This window comes from Aptenodytes patagonicus, chromosome 2, assembly GCF_965638725.1.
Source record: "Aptenodytes patagonicus chromosome 2, bAptPat1.pri.cur, whole genome shotgun sequence".
Lineage (NCBI taxonomy): Eukaryota > Metazoa > Chordata > Aves > Sphenisciformes > Spheniscidae > Aptenodytes > Aptenodytes patagonicus.
Genome location: NC_134950.1, coordinates 164,853,583 through 164,871,703, shown reverse-complemented (window position 1 = coordinate 164,871,703; position 18,121 = coordinate 164,853,583). Strand labels below are relative to the sequence as shown.

Genomic DNA, 18,121 nt, shown 5'->3' with positions numbered 1-18,121 from the left:
GAAAAAAAGAAAAAGAGGACTGAAGGAAAATATAACAACAGTCTCCAAATATAATGTGTTTTTGCAAGAAGGAAAGTGATAAACTATCTTTTGGGTCCACTGGTTATGGGATAAGGAGTTATCTACTTAGCCTTTAGCAAGGAAGTCTTAGGTTGGACTTTGGGAGAACTTTCTGAATGTAACAACAGTGAAGCACCAGCACGCTTTGCTGAAAAAAACTTTAAAATCTTTGTCACGGGAGGTTTTTAGCCACAGGTTAAAAAAAAAAAAATTGTTGGGAATTATTTACATATCGTTGACTGTGCTGTGGGGGGAAATGAATTTTTAATGTCCTTTCCAGACTTATTTTCTTTTGTTTCTATTTTTGTCCAATCTTTAGAAAAATATATTTAGTCTTAGTATGAGAATTCAATGAGAAGTCTTTATATGTATGTTTTGTACAAAAGCCAGTTTACTAACAATCTAATACAAATGTAAATTTGCTTTGCCCCCCCCCCCCCCCAACAAGTAGCCTTAATTCTAAATTAGAAAAATTCTAAAGCAAATACTGTTTGAGTAATAATAAAGATTACGTGTTAGTCTTTGATGACTGGGTAGGAATAGAAAGAACAACCTGAAAAAAGAAATGCTGCTGCAAATCACAAGTCTGTGTGGAACAGACTTACTCAAGCATTGCAACAAAAACGTTACCTGTGCTTTATTTAGAAATAGGCATTTCCAGATAAATTCAAAGCTGCCTGTCTTAAAGCTTTTCCTGACTTTTCTACACAATACTGATATGCTAGGAGTGCCACCTGCACAGCTCATAGTTCAGCAGTAAAACTGGATGCCCTTCGAAGTACTTCAGAAGAAAAAAAAAGCTACTTACCTTATAAAACCTAATGGATTGAAGAGCAACAAGAAGGAATTCCCATCTAAATGCAAATCAAGGCAAACCCATTTTGAATGCAAGAGTAAACTACAAATGGTAATTTTCCCACCATTTGCTAGTGCTCCTTACTACAATTACAGTTCTGTACAACTCAAGTAGTTAACAGCTCTTCTCTTGATGAGCTGTCAATGAACAACTTCGAATTTTTCCAAATGTATGTCACAGACACGCTTATTCTGTTGCAATCTGTTTGTGCAAAATTAGTTTAAAACACTTACTGCTTATTTTTGGTTTCATTTAGTCTGGTTCAGGAAGTGGAAAAAGACAGAAGTTATCGGAAAAAAAGGTTTCATCTGCTGGTTAAACTGTAAATTAAACTCCTAGTTGTTTTCTGCTAGAGTGTGATAACTGATACCAGTGGTTTACGACAGCTGAGAACACTAGAATCAGTGAGGCTCAGATTAGGATCCCATCTTGGATCCCTTCTGTATTTAAAAATGCTAACTGAATGGTGAAAAGGCTGACTGTGGGATGGCAGTCCAAAGTCTATTTACATGGTTAGAGAACATGGTCAGTCCCAGTGAAGAGCTCTGGGCCTGGTTCTGATACAAAGTCCTCCTTACCTCGAAAAGCTTGGAGTGAACAGAGCAGCTGTGCAGGACTTTTAGTTTCTACCATTTATTCTAAGGAATCTCTGTTCCAGCACTATACAAACTAGTAAGGAAGGGGATGTCTCATACAAAATACTGGATTCAAGTTTTTTCTTCCTGTACCTGGAAGGAATGCAATAAAATTTGCTCTAGTCTTAAAAGGCTTTTGAAATACTAGATGCGATAATCACGTCAATGTGTAGCATGTATGAATGAAGGTGTTATTTCGGTATCAGTGACAACTCAGAGATTACAATTTGTTTCGAACACAGTAACCAAATCCCATAACAAAACCTGGCATAGAAAATGCACTCCGTCTCGGCATTGTATTTTCTCCACCTTACCGGATCCTTACTGGTGTCAGTTCGGTGCTCTGTCACTAATCTGCAAGGCCCTCAATCTGCAAGTTGTGTCAATAGACACAACTGTCCTGCAGCAGGTTATGAAAGGGATGGAGCAAGTGTATATATTCTATGTATCTTTCTAATACTGTATGGTGAGGTTAAAGGTGGCTCTAATGGTTTCATTTTAAAACAGCTCAAACAGAGTTTGCCATTGGGTAAGAACTAAACCCTGAAAGGTTTTTTTTTCTTTATCCCAATATCATCAGAATACAAATTGCCCAGTGGTCCTAAGCAGGAGCCTTTTGACATGGAATACAGATCAACTATATATTGCTTTTACATTTTAGAACTAGTAACTAGCCTCCCACTGCAGGTATCCTCCCACATAACAGTAGTTGTAATATTAATTAGTTTACAGAGTTAATTATTAGTGATAAGCAGTCACAGTTGGGATCTTTAGTAGGTTAAATGGATAATGTAAATGGAACTACAATCAAATTTAGCCAAATCCTAAAAAAAAAAAAAAAAAAAGGAATATAGGAGTGCATTCAGCACTAGGAAAGATGATGAAATGGACGCCTTGCATTTCTACTAAATCTTCACTGCAATTACAGTACTGAGTGTTGAAATCTGTTTTCCCTGAAGACATGTGAACTGAATGCGCAGAGTGATTTCACATCTGTAGTAAAGAGGCCTTCCTAAATATTTCTGTATGGAAATGAACTTGCAGTTTAATCCCAGTAAGTTCTGTCACTGACTTAATTGAGAAACAGGATAGATTTACAAAACTTCCTTTGACCTAACACCAGAAACAACGAACCTATCCTATACAGGAACACTGTCCTGCAGCACCTCACTTTGAGGAAAAAAAAATGGTACCAGTGACGGAAGAGTTAAGCACTTCTAAAAAATAAACTTCAAAGAAAGTAAAAGACCAAAGAATAGTCTAGATCCTCAGCTAAATTCTTACAGAGAAGTCAAGGCAGAAGTGGAGAAGAGGCAGGATTTGTTTACATAACCTCTAATCTCTAGCTGTCTGTCTGATCCTGTATCACTCTGCAACTCAGATAAGGCAGAGTTGTGACTCAAGAATATCAGAAGCATTCTCTACATAAGCCTTTGTGGCCAATATTCATTCCTCAGATCACTCATGTAGAGTGGAGTCTGAATCAATATTATCAGCGTGACACATTATTAATCAAACAACCTAACAATTTAAATTCTGTCCTTTTGAACATAAAGTTCAAAAAAGTTAAGTACTTGTGAGGAACTAACCTGACTTAAGAATACTGATGTTACAAGGGTGCTACCTGATTCTGCAAACACAGGGATGCCACTTACTGTTTTAATCTATTCCAGAGTTTTTAAGTGTTCTCGTCTTAAATGTTATCGTATACGCTCGAAAAGATATACTATAGCTGTTTTCACACCTATGCTTGAGAGCTCCTTAGTCTCTTTGAAATAGGACCTACCTCTTATCACACTGTGGGGCATGGTTGAGGGCAAGGGGAAATTATTGCTGGAGAGAGCTGCAGTAATCAGGTAATAAGCATGATTACAGTAGATACTTTGTTTTGACAAACATACATTTAAAAAAAACCCCAAAGAACAGATTAAGATAATACTAATGGTAAAAAACAGGTAAGCATCCCTAATTTAAAGTGAATGGAAAAGAAGAGTAAGCATGAGCCCACATTTACATGGGTGTTCATTCACTGGCATTGAATACAGGATTATTTGTGTTAGTTAAAGTTAAGCACTTACTTAAGTACTTTAGCTGGATTGAGGCCAGAGTACTGATGAGCAATCTGCAGAACAGAGGCCACTGAGAATAACAAATTTGAAAAAAAAATAATCAGAGCCAAATCTGATTTAAACAAACACATTTACTATACACCATTTTGCTTTCTTCATCTTAGTGTTATATTTCAAAGCCTCGGTCATGGATAGTGACTTCACTGTGCAAACATTACACCAGCTTTCAATGATGATATTTTTTAAACTTAAAATGAAACACCTTTTCCCTAACAAAGCCTGAAGTTAACTGATGCCACACTTCAGGCTTGAGTAAACTCTGCAAAATTCTAGTAACCTATTAGTAGCCTACCGTAATCATGTAATTTTCATGATCATCAGCAGTTTTGAAAGGCTGGAAGCAGATCTATTGAGCCTAGACGTTAGCAGGACGATGCAGGTCAGTTACAAGGGTGGTTTACTGAAAAATAGAGACAACCTTCAGCTCAGAGCCGAGTCACCCACAATCTCGACAAAACTTCAAGAAATTTACATAGACGTGGACTGAACAAATAATTCACTCTGTGGCAGGAGCTGCACTAAGCAGCAGGTAACTGCAGGCTAAACGTGGAGCAAATGGGCTGTGCTATAGGTGGCCACTTTCTGCAGAGCTTATAATGACTGACAATCTCAATACTCAATAGGACTCCAGAAGGAGTATTTGAAAGCTATCTCAAAGAGGCAGGCAAAGATAATGAAGTATTTTTCAGTGCAGTTCTAAGAGGACATTAAACACCTAAGAAGGACTACCTTGTAGCACTCAGGGCCTGCGTGGTTGCATTAGATTTCAAGCCCACCCCACAGCTGACAAACTCTGGGCATGAGTGCCATCAGTGGCCCCACTAAAGCCTGTGAAGTCTGTTATCTCAGAGTAGCTACTATTATGTGTAGACAAACCAATATATTAATAAACTTCCTTCAACACAGAGCCTATGGTTGACCTGTAATCTCCAAATAAATTAATTTTTGACAAAAAAATGGTTTTCAGATGACACTGAATCTGTGTAGCTTGAGGAACCTAACCCTCTTCCTGAATTACTTCCAGGTCTACTGCTGATCACTCCAGGCCTAATTTTTGTGCGCTGCTTCATTTTATTGTTATGCACAAAAGAAATCTGCAATGACAGCAACATGCAATGGATATCTTCCTTCTGTCATGCACGCTTTCCCTTTTGACAGCCTCTTAACTATATTCTTCCATCATTTCGGGTACACTACAGGTGAAACCAGATCGTCCTCTGTACTGGTTCTGTAGTTTGACGCTGTCTGGAAGGACTGAAGCAAGGACTGTGCTAAACAAGAAGCATATCAAGTGTCTGAGCTAAATGTTTTATGACTACAAACGATATCATAAAGAAACATAGAAATACCGGTAAGGCTTTCCCCTGTATTCCAGGAACCAGAATTGAAAAAAATTCAAATTAGTTCCACGCTATGGACCAGGGATGCACGTCCAGCAAGCCTGCCACCATGCTCATGTTACAGCAGAGCTTGTGGAGATGCGGATACAAAAGCGTATTCATGGGCAGTGGATGCATATAGTGTGGATATGGCAAACACTGGGTTCACAAGCACATAAGCTTAGATGCAGATTCAGTCTGTAGTTAAATGTCTGCAAAGAGCTGAAATTATTTCTTGACATGCTTCCCTAGGGCTTTTTGTTGTAGCTTATCACAGGCTCTCAAAATATGGAAATAAAGCATTGCATTCAATAGTCAACAGCCTGTTTGAGGAGCCTTCTGTATTAACATAGAGTGGTACCTCCCAGTTAACAGTGCTATGAAAATGGACTGTTTAAGTTGTCATTACAAGGTAAGGTAATAGTTGAGTCATAAGAGAATCTAGCCTTTCTGCAGTAAATAGAAAAATTGGCACTGATCTCAGTAGAGTCAGGATTAAATTCTATTTAGTGTACATTAAATTGTGTGTAAGCCCTATGGAGATGCCTCTTTGCTTCTGAAGCACACTTAAGTAGCAGACTGGAAATTCAGCATCAGTTTAACTTAAATGAAGACAAAAAGCAGTTGAATATTAAATTAAATAATGCAGTCAGTAGTTTGAGATGTTGTTGTTTCTGCCAAAATGGTTGTATATCAAAATTAATCATCTTTTGAGACAAAGAGGTGAAGAGTTCTCAGAGCTTTAGACCTTTGTAGCAGGGAGACTACCTGTGTCCTGTGCTGTCTGCCAGAGAGGGAGCCCGTGAAAGTGCTCATGGAGGAGTGCTGGCAGTGGAGGAGAGAAACTGCTGCTGGCTGGGCAATCCCAAGAGCATTCTCTAACCTTGGCCATTTGGGTTAAGCATTGGAGTTTCAGCTGGGTTGTTCTCAGGAGGTGCCCAAATAATGCCTTGTGAGGGACAGTATGGGACGTTCCTGCAAGAAGGGGAGCTGATTCGGCTTTGACATTTCAGGGGTTGTTATATTCATTTTTAGTTTGTTTTGATGATATTTTAAGCTCTTGGGAAAGGCACACTGAGTTTGGAATAGATGCCTGGCTATGGATCTCTAGAAAAACAGTAAGTATTTATTTAAGGTCATTAATAGGCTTAGTTAGACATGACATTGATTCATGGTTTTAAAGTAATTTCATGACTAGTTGTGATAAAAACAAGTAAAAATGAGCAAGTCTGCATTACAGTGCACAACATCAAGTTTTGGGCATGTGTGTATATATACTATTCCTTATACAATGTACAGGACAGAATGTCCTATGATAATTCTTTGAAAATTATCAGTTCTTGAGAATGCCTGAACTGTTTTAAAGGAAGCTCTAAAATAAACACAGAACTCAGAAGAGCAGCCTACTTTACAGTGATCTTTTGTGTAAGCCTTGATGTGCTCTGAAAACATGACAGCTTCCTATACACAATTACAGTCTGCAGTGTAAAAGCATGTTGCTACAAACGTTAAATACAATATATGCTATCTATGGTTAACTTATCTTAAGCCACTTGCAGCTCCTGTTCTAGAAATATCAGAGTTCTACAGAACTTTTTTGTGTACTTATCATCATAACATCTCTTTGACTTAGAGAAGTGTTACCCCTTTTTTTTTATAAATGGGAAACTGACCAAGTGACTTAAGAGTCACACAAGTGATCTCTGGTAGGGCAGGTGGTTGCAGCCAGCTCTCTCTGATCTCTAAAGCATGCCCTAGCTACTGGCACTATATTTTTCTCCTTTCTAAACTCTTGTTTTCCTTAAAAACTCTGCAACTGAAATGCTCTTTGAATTCCAAGATTTCTTCTCTAAAGCAGCAACAGCCAAATGCTTGAGGCCGTGAGGAAAAGAAGGAAGGTTGAGGAAGGCATCATTTTCTTCAAAATGTAACCTCTATACCTGTAAAATCTTGAATGATGGAAGAAACTACTTGGTGACCAGTTTGTATTATGTCCTTTTGTACCACAGCCATGCTCAGTGGCATCTTGCTGTCTTTTTCTGAAGACATATTCCAGGAAAGAAAGTCATGCACTCTCTGTGGAAACTATTCCTCACAGTGCTCCCTAAGAAATCAGCTTTGGCAGCATCCTGTCCCTGTGTGCAACAGGTCTGTTGGGATGTACTCTTGTGCAGTCATTATCGGCATGCTTAAGGGAGAGGGGTTGGAGAGGAATTTGTCATCTTCTTTCATAAGCCATTTCTTCATCAATAGCTGTTTCCATTTATGTAAGGAGCTGGATCCTGAGGTAGTACACACCACGAATGTTTCCAAGTAAATACAATCCCAACACCCAAAGCTTGAAAGGCCAAACACACAACAGCAGGAAGATAGCAATCTTGCAGCTGCTGCTCTCCCTGCCACTCAGTGATCAGCTATTTCCCATTGTCGCCAGGAGCCCTCCTTTTCTGATTCCCAAGCTCTTTCCCTCACTTAGTCTTTTCTGAACTTTTAATGTTTTCCCCAACTCTTTTTTCCATCCTCTGTCTATCCATCAGCTTCCTTTCTCATCTTCAGTACTTGTGCTAGTTATTTGTACGTATTTTAATAGACAACAAAAATTGTACAAAGACCCTGATCCAGCAAAGCGACTAGGCACACACATAGCTTTAAGTGCTCTAGTACTGTTGACTCCAACAGGACTACAAACATACTTAAAATTAACCACACATTTAAGTGCTTTCCTGGATCAAGGCCATCATCACATTGACATTAACCAAAACAAAACAGCACCTGAGATTCAGCAACATAAATACATAGCAACCTCAACCAAACTCAGTGCTGTAACCTTCAGGTTACCTTTCTTCAATCCCTTCTGTCATTGCTAGCTATGTTATGTCTGCACTTAAAATCTATTCCGCAAGCATATACTGGAAGTAGAGCTTCGGAACAATCCTGTTTAAGCCAATGCTTTCTTACGGTTTTAGAATTTGCCTGGCCTGTTTTGCTAGATCAGGCTCTTGGACAATAAGGTCCTCAGGGCAAGAATCATGTTTATTTTTCTGCTTGAATCATATGTGCTCATATACCACAAAATAGCAATTAGTAACCGTTTGTTCTGAGGTACAAGGAAGACTTTTTACGTACCGCAGATACCCTGGCTCATGCAGTTTAAGTGAAAAAGTATGATAGATAAAAATTTGAAAAGTCTAAGGTATTAACCTTATCACTGGCAATTTACTGTAACCCTAAACATGCAAAAAGGCTAAATTAAAACCTCCTCTCTCGAATTCTGCTCCCTCCCCTTCTTTTGCTGACCTTCTGCCTCCGTTACCTTTTCTCTTTTATTCTCTGTTGATTACTTCACCAGTTTACACTTCAGTTTATAAGCCCCATATGGTAGGAGCCTTGTCCTTTGTTAATCATAAAATAAGATTATGCGTACCTTGGGCACTGTATAAATCATTATTGTCTTCCTACAAATGTCTTCCACATGGCCCCACCCTCAGTTCCAGCTGAGAATGCTGTTGTGAACAAGCTCAAAGAATAAATATTTTGCATTCATTTCACCAGCACAATGGAAACATTTTTCCAAGCTGCTGCCAAGATGGTATCTAGTCCTCTTCTGAGTCAGCAGCCCACGCAGCTGACTTTCAAATGGCCAAACTTGCTTGATTGCAACCTTAAAAGAAAAAAAACACAGACACAAGCTGCATTTTTAGAGCTGTATTGCTCTCCTCATGCACAAGCAGGTAGTGACACTATAAAATATGAAAGCTGGGGGAAAGAAGCCATACAGAAGTGAGTTTTGTTTGTGATGTCCCCCTTATTTCTCCCAACTTCAACAGTTTATTTCATCCAGTCAGAGGAAGGGACTGGGGAATGTTGTGAGGAAGTGAGAAAGGAGTATCACTACCTTATGTAGTCCATGTCCTTTTGGTATCAACCAGCTTTTTACATTTTTTAAAGCTCTGTTGGCCATTAAAGACAGTGTATCTAAAAATACAATATAGACAAAACCGGGCTGAGAGAGATGAGGATGACGAGGAATTTGTAGAGTTCCCTTCCATAACATTTTTTGCTTATTCTTAGCTGTATTTTCCCTCTAGTCCAATACATAAGCAGGCATGGTGCAACAGAACAGGTTCAAAACTATGCACCTCTCCTCCATTCTCGTGCAAAGACTTTGGTCTATAATCCCTACTGCTTTGTGAATAAACAGCCTAGATGGTAAATAAGTTTTGTTCCAAAATTGCCCAGATATAGCTGGTAAGAAACTGTCAGCGATCCTATATTAAGCTGCAGCTTTACATTAAATCAGAGAGTATGTATCCGGCTTCTAGTCACTAATAGGGCTTACTCTTACGAGAAGTTCTGATCTTCTAGCAAAACAACAGAATGCTTATTAAATTAACAAGTCTAAAATTCAGAAATAAGCTGTGCCATGAGAAATCAGTTCAATGGGTAAAACCAGGCTGTCAATCTTAAAGCACCCTCTTACATCATGTTACTTATTCAAAAGATATCTATTTATATAGACACATGAGGCCAGATCCTTAGGTTTAGCCTTTTTATACCTTGCATAGTGCAGGACTTAAGGTGATAAAAGTAACTTAGCTTTAAGCCACTAACTCTGTCTTCAGGACGCTGGTGTCATGATTTTGGTACCAATGTGTATCTTAAAAAAGACTCATAGATGCTCTAGTTTTAATTGCCTTAGCTACTTATAGCCTTATGAGAGCTGTCAAAGCAGCTGGGAATTGATTGGACTCAGCATTCTGGCTATTCATCCTTTCCACCTAGCCTTTCTCCTTTTGATCTAGGACTAGGAGGAACGGGAATTGTAGGACTTTATGCCATTAAAATAAACTCTCCGCTGAGTAAATCCATAGATAGTTGATTAAATTATCTCTGTGGCTGCAGAAAAAGCCACAAGCTGACACAGACTCACATTTCCTTAGGGCAGAAAAAAAATCATCTTTATGCAATACAATTTCTCTGCATCCTAAGATTGATTGCCATGAATCTGAACACTACAACCACAATACAAATACATTAGGAAACCAGTGTTTCAGAAGGTTGTGACTGAACATTTTTTCTTCTAAACCAAATAAGTGGCTTTAAAAAAAAAAAGCAAATTAACCAATAGAAAATGGCTAGTAAGATGTTTGTTGCATATTTTAAATACTAAGAGGGGAGGAAAATACCAAATGTGATACAAAAGATAAGACTAATAGGGAGAAGGTGAAGTGAGAGAACAGAGTATTAATAAAATGGGAGCTGTAATTAAAAAGAAGTAACGTGGTATAACTGAAACTTTCTATTTTTGTAATGTTCAGTTCCATGTGAATTTACTGGTTCATTTATTCTTTGTGTCCCACTGAATCTCACTATGGACTTTCCAGCCATATTAAGTAATTCTCCTGTAGGCCTATATTCAATTCAGTGGAGCCATCATGATGCTTTGTCAAAGGAGACTGAAATCCAATCAGGTGGGCTCAAGACATTTTTCCATTAATATGGTATCTAATTGTTATGTAGTTCATCAAAAAGCTATTAATTTACTATGTTGGCAACTAATTAGTTACATGCCAACTGTTGGACAAATATATACCATTTTTAAATTAAACACACTTTCATGTGGACAGCAACAGTTCGCGTAGGGAGAAACATTTAAACAATGATGGCTTGTTACAGCGCACGGGATCTATTAGAGAACAGAATCATCTCCCAGAAGGAGAGCTGGTATTAAGGCACTTAAAACTAGCCTGGACACAACACCACTGCAAGAGCTTTCTTCACTGGTAAATGACAGCCTTTCTGGCTCTAGTTTCTGTGATCGGTTTACTGTGGTGTAAATCAAAGCTGAATCACAGTAATGTCCTGGCAGTCTAATACATTGCCTTAAACCACATGAATGCTGAAATAGGGAATTCTTGTACATTTGCAGACTGGATTCCTTTTTTCCCAGCCTGTCTTTTTTTTTTTTTTTTTTTTTTTAGACAACATCAGAATAAAAGAACACTTTTCTGTTCTTTTCATCAGATTTAAATCTCTTTAATCAGCTGGCTAGATTATGGAGCTCTGATAGGTGGCATGGCTTTTTGGAGAGAGCCAAACTGAAGGACCTGCTGCACATATCCTGGTTCCCAGGCTCCTTGCCAGCCACAGGGTGTGATGTAATAGCCTTTCACGCGGAACAAGTTAACAGCCCTGTTTTTGAGTTTACTACATTTTGGCTAAGAAACAGCATGAATAGCCTTGCAGGGAAGTGCTACTGTTTAACAAGCAGGTAGCTGCAGAAACAATCTTGTTTTCCTCTCTGTATCTAGGACTGGAAGAGAGTCCCAGCTGTACATTACGTCTCTCCTCTTCCATATGCTGGAGCAGCAAGGACTGTGTAAAATGGATACAGACCGGACTCTTTCAGTCCCTCCTGTGTGCTTTATCTTCAGTTTTAACAGGACTTGCTCACACAAGCTTAGTGTAAGTCTTAGACTACCTTCTGGCTGAGATGCCCTCCTTTTAAGAACGTTCTGGGAAATTACTTGGCTCAGAAGTTATTTGGAGAACAGTGGTTAACAACACAATCATATGGAAAGGGCCATTTGTAAGCAGGTTCTGCCTTTGTCACTTCTTCTGAGCAGAGGAGGCCCCAACCCTGTATTTCACCAAAAGAGAACTCAAAGGCAACTCCTCAATTTGGAACTAGCATCTTCTTTCTCTGGCCTGGACTCTTCTCATGCCAGGAAAAGGGAAACCCATAAAGGCCACAAAATGATGGACCACAAAAATGCTTGTGTTTGCAGGACACAGGGAATACTGCTATTTTTCACAGTGTCTTATGCATCAGTGGAAGAAGAAAGGATGAAATGAAAAGGGTACAACCACATTAAGCTCAACATACTACATTCCACTTCAAAATACGGGCAAAGCGGAAACAGGGCAAACATGTTCGTTATTGAATTTGCAACCTCTCTACATTCCTTTCATGGTTAGTAATGTCACATTAGAGAAGAGTTATCATTTACCACTTACTGCCTGAAGGTTACACAGTCCCAACAACACAAGGCCAAAGTACAGAGTCATCAACTGTACTGTGAAAAATCAAATTGCTCCTTCCCCATTTAATGCAGTGCACAGTAATCTTTTGGTATAGCTTTGATCTCTTATCAGCTGAATTTCTCATTATAACCTTCTAACTCAACCACTAGGAACACCTACACACCCAGAGGGAAAGCCTGTAAGAGCTGCTGCAATGGTGTGTCACAGCCCCTTCACATCTAGCTTTGGGCACCTAATAGAAGTGCCTCAGTTAGAAATGCAACACCCAGAGTCACTCCCTTTATATCAGCACAAAAGGCTGTTAAGCCCACTGAAGATCTGATTCATCCCCTGCAAACGCCTCTCTGTGGGATACAGAGACAACTAGAGCTACTATACTCCCAACTTAAGCAGCTCGGATAGGTTTCTAAAGTTAGGTAGGATAAATCCAGACCTTGGTGATTATCACAGACATCCATTTAGCATGAGGTTAATTGCTTAGGTTTGTATACTGTGTTGAGATGATACTCGCTGAAGGAGGATCTCCCTCTGTCAGGAGCTGTCTCCCACTTTTTATTCCCCTCGCCAGAATCTAAGGCTTAAAAATAACATCAAAATATACACTGTTCTAAGTGCTACTAAAACATGAAAGGTTTTGATTATATCTGCTGGGAAATAAATATTTTTATTCTTTCCTCCATGACTTCTTTCTTACTGGACAGATTTAACCATTCTGCACCACAGTCTTAGACATGTAAAAAACAAGTACACAATCAGCCTCAAATGTGGTTAATTATAAAAATGGGCTAAGATTAGTTCCAAGTCCTGATACTGCACCTTCCTATAGTTATCTGCTGTTCTGTGGGGTTTTTTTAATAATAACTCCAGGTCTGGGTCCAAGGGTTCCTCTTTGCTACTACAATATATATAGCAATCATGAATCATTTATAATAGTTCTGGGATCTCACACATTATCATCACTAGTTAAACAATGTAATAAGTAAATGAGATTTAAGTTAACAGAGCCCTGTAGGTAAGAGTCAACTTCTTGTTTCAGATGTCAACATAGAAGCTTCCTTGTCATTAAACTGATCATCTAACAGCATGGCCACTATGAAACCATTTGTCATATAACTTATAGTGTGTTTTTAAGATAATTGGAATTGTTATGCCAAGAAATGGTGACCTAAGTAAACAAGAAATTGAGTTTGCCTTTTACAGATTTGTTTATGGCATGTGCATTGTGAAAACATGTATTTATTAACACACAGCTCAGAATAAATGAAATGTTTGAAATACAGTACTCAAATCAAGAATATTGGTCTACTGCTGTCATATTTGTAAAGGAATGCTAGGTACATAACTTACAGGGATCAAAAGACACAACAGTCCTGAACAAACACCCATCAGCTTCAGATTCATGCCCTTCTGCAGAAACTTAGCCTCTCTCTCCTCTAACAGTTTCTCCTACTAGAAAAGCGTGGCAACACTCTCTCTCTGGTCTCTGTTGAAAAATTAAACATCCAGGGCTTTGTTCCTCACAGATCTGTAGCTGCTGACATTTGTTCCCAAGTAAACCAAAAAACTAATGATTCACTGGCAGCCCTGCACACTCACTGTTCTCAGATATACGAGAGTACAGAGGGTACAAAACGAAGATAATCAGGCGCTATGCATCCTATGTATTTATAGCTCTCTCTATATATGTATTTCTGTATCTTCTGAGCAGGAGATAATTGAGTCCAACGTATTGAGTTTCCATCCAGACTCTCTCATACATATATACAACCACAACAGTTGATAAATACGTGCTGAGAATTCTGTTTCTTTATTCTGGCATCTTCTACTCAACTTCATATTGTCCGAATCAGCAAATAGTTAAAAACAAAACAAACTTTTCAGTCTCTCGGTCAGTGGAATGTGCTAAGATTATGTTGTTTCCCCATTTCTATTCTAACAGGTACAAAAGACTCCTCTGTAGCTGCATAACACAGATAAACACATTCATATGCAAATAATATAACTGATTGACTGAAATCTACCGAAAATATTTGTGTGTCCTACAAGCCTTTGAGTTTCATAATTTATGTCTCCCAAGACTACTACTTACATGGAAAGGTTACATGCAGTAACAAAGAAAAGTTACTGCTGGAGTTCCCTAACTATAAGTGTAGGATTTATTTTATTTAATACTTTAATTATTCACTTTTGCATAGCAGCAGAACAGAAAGTCTGTATTTTGCAGGGAGAGTTTGGCTTGCCTAATCTAGAAAAACAAAGGTTGGCTACAGGTACAACAGCATGAAACAAACAATGAATGAAAATGGCTATTAATTATAAGAGCAAATGGTCATAACCTGTCCATGGAAAAAGTTAGGTTAAAAATCAGAGACTTCCTAACTGTTAGAGAAGGGGTCCCCAAAATAGGGCATGTGTTTTACTGGATGCGTGTGAACAACTTGAAAGTAGTATGTGAACACTGATCCAGTACCTAAACATTTTCAGCATAACAACTGCTGCTGCTACTGTGGAGGTACCTAACACAAAACCAAAAAGGTTTGGGGATTGCTGTGTTAGCGTATTCAGATCCTGGAACAGCTTTCCCATGGGCGAGTGGGAGGAAACTTCCTGCTTTTAAATAAATCACTAAGAAATGGAACGAAACAGAACTTGTAGTCGTTCAACAACTTCTGAACTTTTGAAGGGAAACAGACCTCATGAACCTTTATGTCCTTTACAGTTCTAGATTTCTAGATACAGAAAATGTCAAAGATTTTATATTCTGAGGAAAAAGAAAAAAAAAAGAAAAGCTGGGAAGAGACAGATGGAGGGTAGTTAACTCTGGTGACAGGTCACAGTTTGCTAGTTCCATGAGGCAGGGGAACAGTGAACAGAAAGATAGTTAATGCAAAGGCATTAACATGAAAAAGAAAGAAGGAGCAAAAAGGCAGAGCATCACAAAAAGAGAAGAGGAGCAGCGATGCCTCTGAGGCTCAGGCTGGCCAAGGAAGAGGGGAGGAGGCACAACGGCATGCAGTGCGGATGTTGCAGTGGAGAATATCAGAGGCTGGAATTCATGTATTCCCAGGAATCACTGAGTTCACGCATTCCCAGGAGCTGAAGAAACCACTCTTATGAAGACACCTCTACTACATGGGGGGCTGGATAAATACCCTGGTAGTGCTGCCCTTCTTCCTCTACTCTCTGAGCTGGGGCAGGAGGCGCGATAGCAACTAGCGCCATTAGTCACTGGTTGTCCCAGTCATCTCAGACTCCAGAGGCAGCAGGAGCTTGAACCCCCTGCAGCTCATACTGTGGATTTCTTTTTGATATGCTCTCCTTGGCTGCTAGCTCTCTCGTCAGCTCTTCCTAAGGGAGATAAAGACAATCCTAAATAATATTTTATCCTTCTCTAAAGTGGCATCTCAGCAATGTATGCTGGGATCTGTAGCCACTGCAAAACTCACTTGAGAATAGTGCAAAAATCAGTTGCTATTTGGGTAAATCAGAAGGGGAGCTACCACCTTTGGATTCCTAGTGCCTTGTCAGCTGAATACTGGGAGAAGCTGAGACACGTCTGAAATAAAAGGCCCATGAAATTGTTCTCGTTCTGTTCCACAGTATGGACACACAAGCTCTAGCCCATCGGTTGTAATACAAGAAACAGTTAACACACAACCCTGTACATTTCCCAGTGGAAAACTGGACACATGCTTTACTTACTGGTTTTGAGGTAGCACAGGGAGCTGGTGTCACGATAGGAGGCTTGGCTGCACTTTGAAATGGAGGCAAAGAAAATCTCTGCCCTGTGTCCGGAGGTGAAGAACAGTGAATCCTTGTTTCTAGTCTCTCAGGCTCATGCTTATAGGATTCAAGAGGAAACGTGGGCTGCTTGGTCACTTGTGTTGGGGTAGATGGAGAAGAGGAGAGGCCAGAGGCTGTAAACAAGAATAATTACCAAAGATCAGTTCAGAAGAAAATCAGACAGAAATCTCAGCTTTACAGTGAATCTGTATTTTTCCATCACATTTCCCCAGACTAAAAGTATATCTCTCACCTCCTCGTTTATGAAAGGGAATTGCTCCGCCTTGCCATTAAAACTCTTTTAATCATTCAACTGGTTGAACTGTCTGATCAATTTACAGGGAGGCATAGTGGCAAGACAAGAGTGCTGGAGGTTTGTGTTGTACGAACTATCAGCAATCCTCTCTGATTGCTTATTTCTAAAATGATCCTCAGCACTGGTATTACTTTATTGTTATAATTTTAATACTCCTGTGAGTCTCAGGATTACCTCTGTCTCATGGCAAACAGCTTAACAGCTTTAATGGTTGCTTCTTCTTCTTTTTCATTATTTCATTATTAACAGTATCTCAGCCAGCAGTTAGAATAAAATTAGGAGCAGAGGCAAAAAGAAACGGCATATTTCCCATGAGCCTCAGTCTGCTTTCTATAAGGCTCTTGGCAATGCCTTTATACAAACTAGAATTGTTTTCAGCAGCCTTTAAGGAGAAAGATTACTCATTTCTTTTACTGAAAATCAATATCAGCAGCAGATAATTTCTCTTGTGAGCATCCTGTTTTTATTTGACATGTGTATCTACCCCAGCTGTATTTTTGGTTACGTTCTTAGAGCAGTTCTGAATTGTGATCAAACAGATCATTTAAGCTCTATTTATTATCCATTTAAGAACCAGTAGACATCCACAACCAATTAGAAAATTCAAGTTACAACATCTGTGTTTCTTGTTATATCTATATGTACGTCAGCAAACAAAGGATGATTCTCTTATGCCAGCATAAATCAGGACAGACTTAAACGCATAAAAACTATGAGGCTGAACAGAGCTACATATTTTTAAGTGGGCTATATGATCTCTGAATTTGGTTCACTTCTTGTACTTCCAGAGATTTGTGCAGATGATCAGTTAGTCCAGAGGGGACTCAAGGCCATCGAATGGGAGAAGATAAGATAGCATTTAATAAGCATAAAATCCCAAGCCATTCAAACAAGTGTTTGAGAACATGATAATGCATCTTCATGATAAGTCTAGCTCATCTTCTTGGTGTGAGCTTTCACGGCTCCACCGGAGATTTTTGCACCAGAGACTTTTTCCCATTCAAAAGCTTTGCACTGGTGTACACGCATCCTCCACTTGCCCCTCCTTTCAACCCAGGGTAAAGTGCATTAGTACAACTCACTTTATACCCATTACCTCTCAGTGATTCTATCTCGCAGACAGCATTTTCAAAGAAAACTTTGTATTGATGGAAAGTAAGAATAAAACTCAGTAATAACAAAGATGCTAGACTCAGAAGACTAGAAATCCAACAACTCAGGAAGGGATCTATTACTTGAAGAAACTATTACTCCTGACATATCTGGGGAAGAGTTACCATATCTTCCGATTAAAGGAATTAATGAGTAATTTAGGTAACTGTTCTTTAGCTATCATTCTTCATTGAAAACCTTTTTGATGGTTTTTACCTATGAAGAGACTTAACTTTAAGAGAACATAATCACTCATCAAGAAACCTGCAAAATATTAGGCTCTAATGTGTTTTATTTGTAGTGGTTTTAGCGATGCAGTGTAATGTATTTATTTCTTTCAAAGAAAATCCTAACTCTCACTGACAAATTTTAGCTTTGCTGGAATCAAAAAGGACCCCCTACTCAGTCCCTCTCTTCAGTCCTTTTCCAAAATTGCAGCTGCCCTCCAAGGACTTCCATTTCATTTCATAGAGACCTGCAGCTCTGCCAATCAAGCAGCAATAACCACAGATCCAGTGGAGACTGGGTGTTGTAGGCAGATACAAAAGTTGGCTAATGCGACATGCCATGGGGTGAGGCAAGAAGAATAACCCTGGAATTTTGAGTGTTCTCAACTTCTACTGATTTTAGTGGGACTGGAGAGTGTTCCACCCCCAAAGGATTAAAAGGACACCTAACTTGCCTGTCAGTTTTTGCTTACACACAAATTTAGAAAAACAGTTCTGGGGAAGATGCTCTTATCTTCTGTGTTTTTATGGATGTACAAA

At 39.0% G+C, this 18,121-nt stretch overlaps 1 protein-coding gene across 8 annotated transcripts in view; it reads right to left on the bottom strand.

Annotated features, from left to right (window-relative positions):
• Window positions 1-18,121, bottom strand: part of PRKAG2 (protein kinase AMP-activated non-catalytic subunit gamma 2) — a 230,471-nt gene that overhangs the window by 59,706 nt on the left and 152,644 nt on the right. For all 8 annotated transcript variants that reach the window (XM_076331958.1, XM_076331960.1, XM_076331964.1 and 5 more), the window contains one exon: window positions 15,806-16,020. In XM_076331958.1, coding sequence (XP_076188073.1) covers window positions 15,806-16,020 — 215 coding nt within the window. The remainder of the gene's footprint in view (window positions 1-15,805; window positions 16,021-18,121) is intronic.